General features: G+C 38.9%; 1 protein-coding gene across 1 annotated transcript in view; it reads left to right on the forward strand.

Annotated features, from left to right (window-relative positions):
• The window catches only part of ptp4a2b (protein tyrosine phosphatase 4A2b), a 29,132-nt gene extending 23,530 nt beyond the window's left edge, over positions 1-5,602 (forward strand). The window contains exons 2-7 of the mRNA XM_020614221.1: positions 684-974; positions 1,237-1,345; positions 1,426-1,518; positions 1,611-1,741; positions 3,020-3,094; positions 4,409-5,602. Of these exons, the coding sequence (XP_020469877.1) occupies positions 970-974; positions 1,237-1,345; positions 1,426-1,518; positions 1,611-1,741; positions 3,020-3,094; positions 4,409-4,520 (525 nt within the window). The 5' untranslated portion in view covers positions 684-969 and the 3' untranslated portion in view covers positions 4,521-5,602. The remainder of the gene's footprint in view (positions 1-683; positions 975-1,236; positions 1,346-1,425; positions 1,519-1,610; positions 1,742-3,019; positions 3,095-4,408) is intronic.
• Positions 5,603-10,473: the final 4,871 nt, after the last annotated feature.

Genomic DNA, 10,473 nt, shown 5'->3' on the forward strand with positions numbered 1-10,473 from the left:
CAAAATCATCACAATTAAAAGACCCAACAGCTTAAACTACTTCAGTCTGTGTGTACTGAATTTATATAATACACGAGTTTCACTATTTGAGTTGAATTACTGAAATAAATGGACTTTTCCACGATATTCTGATTTATTGAGATGCACCTGTATATAATCATGACATTGATAATTACGGTATTGCTGGTAGCAGCATTTTGTTAGCTCGCCAAGGAGATCACACTACTGTTGATGGCTCTTTTAAGCAAGTGTTAATGATGGCTTTAAAAGTTGACATTTCAGAAAAGTCTGTTCACCAGCTGTTTTGCCATTTACTTGACAACTATCAAACAGCTAACTAAAATGAGGCAATAGCTTTGTGCTCACATACAAATCAATCAGTTATATATTTATGCACACATTTATGTAATTACCATTAATTCTTCTTTACATATTACATACAGAATTAATGTTAACGAATTACAGTTAGTAAATTTACAGTTGTCATTTTAGCAGACGAAATCAACAGCTTAAAACACTGGTTAGTATGCAATTAATAATGGCTCTAGCAGTTAGAAAGCCAGACTCCTTCAAATTCTGATTTAGATATATAAAAAAGCTGAACTGTTTAACTCAAGGTATATGAGATGTGATGAAAATTATGATCACATAATCTCAGTCTGCTTTTTCTCCTTTCCCCACAGGGTTTCTGTGTTGACTTGAGCCGTACCTATATGGCGTGTGTGAGCGGAGAATTTTGCCAGGCACAGCACCTCACCTCTGTGGAGAAGTGAATCGGCCGCCCCCCAAGGGACTACGCGACCCAAAAACCACCCTGATTGCCAGCACAATAGGAACTGCTGACTCTTCCGAAGGCCCTTGGGATATTGCGTAGTCCTTGGTCCGACTGCCCTGCTCAGTCCCAACAATACGAAAAATCTTTGCTTTCCACTTTCTCCTTGAACAGCCAATCACAAACAGCTCTCCTGAATGGGGTAAACTGATTGGATGACTCCTGGATAGTGTCTCCTCATCCCGGAGTACTGTGGACTAGCCTATCTTTTTTGTTACCCTTCTCTGTGTACATCATCCCATAGTTGAACACCTGTTGTCCTCCTGACTCATCCTTCTCCACGTGTTGTCATTTTTATTTATTCTACCATTTCCTGAATACACAAATCTAGCAGTCTTTGCTGACTTCTGAGCCAAAAGTCGCTTTTGTTTTGTAAGAGTATTGTATTGTAATTGTTTTTTAAGCCGTCTCGCCAACATGAACCGCCCCGCTGCAGTCGAGATTGCCTACGAGTGCATGAGGTTCCTCATCACCCACAACCCCACCAATGCAACGCTTAACAAGTTCACAGAGGTATGCCCTTGTCTGTCTATTTGTATCTGTGTCCATTTCTTAGCCCTCTACCTCAAATGCTTTCTTTTGATGTCTCCCAGGAGCTGAAAAAGTTTGAAGTGAACACGCTGGTGAGAGTTTGTGATGCCACATATGATAAAGCTCCAGTAGAGAAGGAGGGGATACAGGTCCTGGTAAGAGTTGACTCACACACACACATTTCTGTCAGCCTTTCTTATTGTATGCCCCCCCGTGTAATACTCTTCTCTGCTGTGGTCTCCTGTAGGACTGGCCCTTTGATGATGGTGCCCCTCCTCCCACCCAGATTGTGGACGACTGGCTCAAGCTGCTCAACACCAAGTTTCGAGAGGAACCTGGCTGCTGCATTGCTGTGCATTGTGTGGCAGGGCTTGGCCGGTGAATAACTACTTGCACTTGTTTAAGGATGATAGTAACTTAAGTTATGAGAGTCACCTACACTTTGATAAGGATCAGGTAGGGCATACATGATTGGAAACCGATGCACAGAGAGAGAGAGATATGTTAGGTTTGGAGGCACATACATTGATGTTTTTATCCAAAGACTTTTCATCCATTTCCCTTATGCCCAGTCACAATGGCTTCTCTCCAGTGTAGTGGTTTAAACGTGTGGCACGTATTTCTGTCCCTGTACTTCTCTGACTCTTAAATATAAACTCATTCAGTATCTTGAATAGTTGTGCTCTTTTCCTGCTCCTCTTATTGCTCTTGTAAACAGACAGTCAGCTGGTTCATCTAGTGATAAGTCTACTGTTGCCTCTGCAGACTAGAAAAGCAAAGTCATTTAACATGTGATCTGCCTGTTGGTCATGAGGTTGAACAGGCAATGTGCAGATATGCAACGGTCATATTCACAGACCAATGTGACAGTGTATTTTGAACAAATTATGCTGAATAAACAACCTAAGTGTGAAAACAGAAGGCAGAATGACACAACGTGGGCGAGCTAGTGTGAAAATGTCTTTCCTGACCACAAACACACAATTTAGCCAATCGGTTCTCAATGGCTTCCAGCATTTGGCATTTCCATGGCATTTCTGAGGTAGTGTAATTCCCAGTAGGCATTTTCTGAATTCATCTCCCTTTCTTTCCTGTCCTGTGTTTACTGTAGTCATCTGTAAGGCTAAGGAAAACCATAGCTTTATGATCTGGTCTACTTTACACCAGCCAACATTCTCAAAAGGCCTTGCATGTGGGAGGCTGCAGATACTGTATGTGCTTTGTTGTGTTGTGCTCCTTCTTTCACACCATTGAACAGTTTTTCTTTCTATTTTCTGTTCTTTCTTTCTCACATACTATTCTTTGTCAAGCAAATGCACGGTTGGATTCAACCTGCCTGGTGATATGCAAAGTTATATTTATTTATTTTAATTCCCATCTGGTGATAGAGGAGAAGGTTATCTCACTGCAGCTTATCACAGTGGTGTGTGTGAGGCTCAGGATGTGAGCAAAGTGCCCCAACAGGGATACCTTGGACTTTTGTACCCCTGTTGATTTTCCCAGGCCTGTTTCCCAGGTTTAAACCCCCCTTCCCTCACTCCACCATTATACTATGGAACCATGTGAACCTTGGCATTTAATCTTCTCTTCTCATTCTCTCTCTTTTTTGATTTTCTGTTTCCTTGAACTGGTCCACTGGATTTCTTTACCTCTTAGAGCTCCAGTCTTGGTGGCCTTAGCCCTCATTGAGTCTGGGATGAAGTATGAGGATGCTGTGCAGTTCATAAGGCAGTAAGTACCCTCCTTATTCTTCAGTTACTTTGTTTTAATAAAGATTGAGCCTTAAGTCATTAAATGGTGCCTTTTGTAAACAAAAATGGGATGCATGTAGCGCTGCCACCAACAGCTGTTTTTCTATTGATTAATCTTTCAACCATTTTATTGATTAGTCAGTTAATCAGAAGGCTCTTCCTCCAAAAAAGGTCTCAACAAACATCATACACAAACCACAGACTGTATGAACACAGTACCTACACAATGACATTATCAGTCACTGTTAGAATAAGCCCTAAACACTTAGTGGAAATCCAAGCACAGATGGTTTTTTGGTTTTAATAGTGAGTTTAGCAGCCACAAGGACAAAAGATATTGAAAAAATTCTCCCTACTAATTATAATTAATAAACATGAATACATAATAGTGGTTTTTGCCTTTTCTGGCAGTTCATCATCCAGACTACCACTTGTGTTTTATCTTCAGTTGCTCCAGCCCCGTTTGGGACTGTCTCCTCTGTATTAAGGAGACAGTCCCAGATGCCTCTCCCAGAAACAGTTGGGAGACAGCTGAGCACTGCACTTTTATGGCAATAGGCAAACAAACTGGACACACAAAACCAACCACTTAGTCTTTTCTCTTGTAAAATTAAATCATGACAAACTACCTTTTTGCTTTCTGATAATTTGAAGAACTCCAGTGCTTTCAAAGCCTTGGGTCTTTGGAAACATTTACACTGTACTTGTTTTTGCAAATGAGTAGGCCATAATTTTCTAAAACTGTTTGGGGTATACTGTACCCAACCGGTGACTGAAGCCAAAAAAGGCAGACATAAACATGCAACAATTACATAGTGATATTCTTCTGTTGTGGATTTTTACTGGTGGTTGGCAACCAGCTACATAGTGATATTGATGAAAAACGTTTGTTTTAATAAATTATCCAAGTGTTGGAAGTCAAAGTTCATAAAAAAAAGTTGGTTAAAATTATTGCTGTCAACATAATTGATCAAATACTAGATGTAGTGTGTGTGGAAAAACAGTTATTAACCAAACTGTGATTTGAAGTTCGTTAAGATAAATCATGTTTTTCTTTGGTTCGCTAATGTTGATAAACTGTTGACAGTCTTTGTTGTAAGCTAAGCTAACCAACTGCTAACTGTAGCCTTACATTTAAGATTTATGCATCTTAACATCTGCCACTGTATTTGCTAAAATATGGAATCATTGTTTAAAATCACCACAGTAATGCTTGCTACAGTGTGTTCTGTCTGTTTTGTGGATATGTATGTTTTAATTTCCTGCCGACCTTTTCTCCATTTGCTTTTCATAGGAAGAGACGTGGAGCCTTCAACTCCAAACAGCTTCTTTACCTCGAGAAATACAGACCGAAAATGCGTCTGCGGTTCAAAGATACCAACGGCCACAACTGCTGTGTGCAGTAGGCTGCCTGTCAGTGCATCTTATGTGCAACTAGTAGGGAATCTTCCAACAAGGGGAGATTTAAACAAAATGGAGAGAGTGCTACCAGTAATTATTGTGATGATTTGTCAACACTGAGTTATGGTTAATTGATCAAAGAGCAAGCAAATGATCGAATGCATAAATCCAGATCTGGGGATCCACCAGCCAAGCCAATGAACGGAAAGTCAAAGCACACAGATGGGCCCGCCTCCCGGTTATACTGTTCAACCACGGGCCAGATTTTTTTGAGTCCATCCTGCCCCCTCAAAAATGTAATCATGGGATAGCATTTTCCTTTTTGTGAATTTTTATTTTTACTCAATGGTGATAAACGCGTAACGTTAAATGAGATGCAGATTTTTATTTCTGTTAATTGTTGATATATAATTGGGCAAGAATAATGTAACTTTTAAACATTTTTAAACGCATTGTTACTGGCCATTTTTGGTATTTGATCTTTTTTTGGCACAAAAACTCAAAAGGTTCACCTGAAAATGCAGTACCCTGTTTACCTTCACTTGCTTAAAGATACATTCAGTTTAGGGGTTCACGTAGTTTAAATATGTCTGCAGTATTTATTCACAAGATATGCTATGTGTGGCAGGTATGAGTTTGGCAGGGGTAAGGACACTTTATCCTTTTTTTGTTTAGATTTTTTTTTTTTAATCCTTCAAGAGCCATGTTGTTTTGTTTTTTTTTTTTTTTTGTTTTAAATGAATCATCTTGTTGGAGTGCAATAATCAGTCCACCTCAGCCCACCAAACCCTGCTGAGCATTCTATATGCACGCACACACACATACATATACTCATTCAACAATTAAACAGGAAAAAACATCTACTACAGGTACTTCTCCTGCTTTCATCAGTTCTCCCTAACGGGGCTGAAATAGGACTTCCCTAAATACACATATTTAAACTCGTGCACACAGAGCCTAAGATCCAATTTGAGAGATAAGGTGGAGAAGAATGGGAAATGGTCAGTTTTTTATCATTGTACCCATTTTGAAAACATCGCTAATTCGTATTGGTTCTTTAAAGATAAATAAATTGAAATAAAAAGCACACGTCTCATTTTCTGTCTCACACATATTAATACTCTGATTTGAACGTTATTTTGTAATGTGTATGTAAAGGGGATGCATTTGACAGCCATGGATGTTTTTCTTTTTTTTTTTTTTTTTTTTTTTTTTTTTGTGCCTTTTGTGTGTGTTGTTTTTGAGCGCCCTTAGGCAATATTGCTGGATACATGGACACATTTGTTTAGGCTAGCCGGTGCTCTTTTTATTGAACTAGAAATCTTTGTTAATCTACTTCAAAATAAGAATTGGTACTATATGCACAAAAGTCAGAATTATCAGTCCTCACAACAGAATGTCTTTTTTTTTTTTAATCCTGTTTTGGACACAGCTTTAATGCTGTCACCTTCACTTGGTAATAAACATGCCCGTTGTTTCCCAGAGTGTGTTCTCATTTGGCAAGTCAGTCATAACCCGCTCTACATATCCTTACCCCAGTGGAGAATGACTCAGCACTACGTGGAAGGCACAGAGCACTGTGGTACGAAGAAATGACTCACAACCGCAGCTGGTAATCATGACTCCAGCCATTACCTGAACCAAGTTGGTGCCCCCTCTGCTGTTTAAATCATGTCATGGCAAAAGCAAGTCAAAGCCTTGGCAGTGGGTACTAAAATGTTCAACACCGTTAAGTAGAAATGGATCATGGACAGTCAATAATTGGAATTTACAACAAAATGTGTTTGCAGTCAAAGGCATGCGGTCTTTTTCTACTGCAGCCTATAAAACAGTGAATGATGTAAAAAATCAATATTCACACATTTAGAATATTTAATAACAAAATCACATGAAAAAATTGACAATGACATTTGGTTTTCTTGTATAAGCAGTGACAGTGAGGCAGTATGCAGTTATTGTCACTGTCAATGCATCAGAACCCCAAACAAATTAGCTTGTGTTAATAGTTCAGTGAGACATGGCCTGCTTTAAGGCCTCTGATGGAAGTCCAACTTTGTATTAAGTGTTCCAAGTGAGAGGCTTTATGAAAGCTTGACTGCAATGACAATTACAGCTGCAGGCTGTCAGGATCTGATGAATTGATGGTAAATACTTTTCCATGGGCTGAAGTGCATTCATATTTATGACTTTACCTGGGACCAGTGCTACAGGGGAACGCTCTTTTTCAAAACCTGGACTCTTTAAAAATAGATCGAAGTACACACTGGGCCAAAACCGATTGAATCACTTGTCTGTGATATCCACTGAACGTGATATTCAGCACAAATTAGATCTTACCAGCCTCATTATGGCCTTCTCTGCCAGGAAGAAAAGGTACAGAGCATGCGTTTATGAAGGCATTGCTGCCATTAGTAGGCTACCTTACACTGCTGCGTTTTTGCGTTTTAAATTCTTTAGTATTGCACTATTCATTAGATTTGTGTTCCTGTTACGATATAGTGACTTTTGGGGAATAAAAAAGAGTGGTCTACTGCTGCCGCTGTTGCACCTGCTGCTTTAAGCTAAACGCTATACATAATGAAGGCTGCCTCACTGTGTGTCGGTAGATGTGCATTTGAATTTGCCACTGTACCCCCAGTGTGTGCGTGTGGACTGTTATATTCCTAGAACACTATAACACATAACAGTAAATTACTTTTCCCTGGTAAGGCCTGCAACTAAGGACCCCCTTTATCCATCATTGACCATTGGCAGTGCTGCAACAATGTGCCATGATTCGTTATTTGGTAGACTTGATCCCTTTAGGCCTTTACCTGTTACGTGCCTTTGGAGTCATCTTACCTGGGCACCCACTTCTAGGGAGAGTAGCCACAGCAGTAAATTATTTCCAGTTTGTCTAACTGTGGACTGATGAATAACTAATATCTTCCTAATCCTTTCCAGGTTTATGCAAATCAACAGTTGTTGATCATAAGTCTTTTGTTGTCTCTAACTCCAGTTGCTTTGATGTCTTTAGGGGTTCCTATACTTTTTCCAGACTACATTGTGAGTATTTGAATAAGGTATTCAGTAGGGATAAGAACAACACACAAGCACCACACATCCACAGTGATTTGACACTTAAAATACTGGACCCAATGATGCAGGTTGCTATGAATAGCCTAATTAATTAATTATAACAATCACTTGCTGTCTAATAGGCATTTGTTAGATCATTACAGCATTTGCACCATTACTTTTTCTCTGTGCCTGTGTGAATAACAAACAGGTTTAAGAGGTTCTGCATGGACCTGAGAATATTCCCTGCAGAAGATTTCACTAAAGGCATCAGTGTAATTGTGATAATGCTGGCTGTGTAGTTTACATTTATCCTGCTAATTCACTGGGCCAAAGCTTCTCTTAACTCTCTTAAAAAGCTATGTGAAGAGTTTTTAACTGGACATCAAGGGTGCAAGACTATTTTTGTCTGCTATAAATGGATGAGGGCCAGGAGGTTTAGATTCTTCTCTAAAAGAAGACCTTGATTGCTGTCAATCCTGAGGCCTCTGCATAGCTGACATAGGCCACAATACTGAGAAGCCAGCTTTGTGAAATGCCACTGTTAATCGTGGCCCTTTAGAAATGCATGTTCGCTCTTGGCTCTATCTTTAATGAGATGTGTCTGAAATATTTGATAGCCTTGTGCTCATTTGAAAAACAAATACATTTATTTTAATTAATATTTGATATGGAAATTAATATATGTAAAACACATACATTACTTAGTCTGTTTTGATCAATTGTCACTGTCTAATCTGGAGTGAGTATTTCCGCACAGTAATTCCCCACAGGCTATACTGGTGCATATCATTCTCTGGTGCTTCAAAGCAAAGCCGTTTACTCTTCAAAGTGGGATTTAGCATCTCTTAAGAATGCACACACTCAAAGAAATTTTCACTTGCATTGTGGCAGACTTAAAAAAGGGTATTTGTCACATTAGAATGTGTTGCTTGAAGGATAAATGAATAGGGATGTAAAAATCACAAATGTGGTACTGATAGTGACTGTGACAAATGACAACTGGATTTGCCTTAAAGGCCCACAACCAGGGCTGTAGCATCAACTGAGGTTTATAAAGTCAAGGAGTTTGGGGACTTAAGCAACTGAGGAGAGTTTATATTCTACAGTTAAAGACTTATGGCAGCTGGCAGCAATCTTATAAATATTTTAAGCCACACTGTACGACATGGATTTAATAAACTTTGGTGCGACATCAATTTTGATGTGTGCAAGCTATATGGTGCTAATGCCTACCGAAAAGTCAATAAATGTCAACAGCATGAGTAGTTGTATACAATGAAGCTAAGCAAAAGCTGAGCTGTAATGGTTTTTATGTGTCTGGAAAAATCCAGACATGAAGAAGAGGGGGAGGAGAAGAATGTGGGCCTGGTCATGACTAGGGAAGAGTGACCATCTTGGGATACCAACACTTCCTTTTCATTTTGCACAAATTTCTTTCAGGACTTCCCTTTTCATTGATTAGCCTTCAACTGAATCTTGAATCACTTTCAGTGCTAACACCTCTATTGACAGTTTCATGGGGTGAATTGCATGGGATCAATGAAAATGATGGGGGACAATGCAGTCCTGACATCCCTCCCAAGACAGTTTAACACCCGTCCACAACTTGATTCATGTGAACTTAACGACCTACAGGATGGCTGGATGGTGCAGAGACCACGATGTTAACGGCTCCAAAGAGGATAAAGACCAAGGACCTCACACAGAAGTGAAGAAGCTTCTCTATGAGATGTTAAGATATGACAAGACATTTTATTGTCATTGTATTCAAAAGAATGAAATTTTATGGCACTTTGACAGCAGCAAAAAAACAAACAAACAACAATCTAGAATAAATGAAGCATTAACAAGTAAAACATTAATATCAACTCCCAACCAAGGGTAGATTAGTTAGTGTAAGCACAATGTAGGCATTAGGTACTAAATAGAATCTAAGTATGCATATGAGGGCATGTATGTGTATGAAAGTATTTTTGTATGTCTGTGTACAAGTGTGACATGGTGGCTAATGTATATGAAGTGCAGAGTGTGGAGGTGAATTGCAAATTCAGCTTAGCTGAGCGTTACAAAGAGGGAAAGTATAATTGGATATCTTTATATGTAAATGGAGAAGCATTATGCATATATACATATGTAGGACATAAACATTGCAGAGAATATGGTTGCACTGTGCAAGTACTGCAGATAAAGATGTATCATCGGTCCTTGCATGGATAAAATGTCTTCTAGAAGCTCAAGCAAGTCCAGTTGCCCACTTTAGCACCTAGTATATACCCAGACCTGGATGAATGACAATCTCCAAAGACATGATGGAGGACACAATCTACAGTTTTTGAAAAATGTATTTGAAAGTTTGTCTAACACTAATGTGGGACAGTATATATTAGACAAATCAAGTGCAATCAACCCCCTGCCCCAACAAACACACACAAAGTTTGTCTTTTTTTTTTTAAATAACATTCCTAGCTTCTCATTTCACTCAATGGACCTGCTGTCCAAGGTAACAAAAAGAAGGAAGGTAAAAAAAAAATCTTTTAAAGATAATTTGATTTGTCTAACTCAGGCTAAGCAGCCCAAGTTTAGTTTCAGATAAACTTTAGAATACTTTTTTGGAGATGGAGGAACATTTACAACAAGCAAAACAGGTTTTCAGTAGACTTGCAAAAACCTTAACCTAAAGCTGAAATGTCAGCCTCTTCCAGCACTTCTGTTTTAACAGCTAATTCAGTGTCCTTCAGTGTTATTTAGCCTATAACTTCGCTTACAGCTTTAAATGTTTCATCTACTTCAAATATTTTAAGTGCAAATTTTCTGCAGAAAACACAGGTAAAAAGCTTATTCCAGTTTCATATTAGGATTGTCCTTTGTATCATTGCAGTCCTTTGATTAATGGCCTAT

This window comes from Monopterus albus, unplaced genomic scaffold (assembly GCF_001952655.1).
Source record: "Monopterus albus unplaced genomic scaffold, M_albus_1.0 scaffold143.1, whole genome shotgun sequence".
Lineage (NCBI taxonomy): Eukaryota > Metazoa > Chordata > Actinopteri > Synbranchiformes > Synbranchidae > Monopterus > Monopterus albus.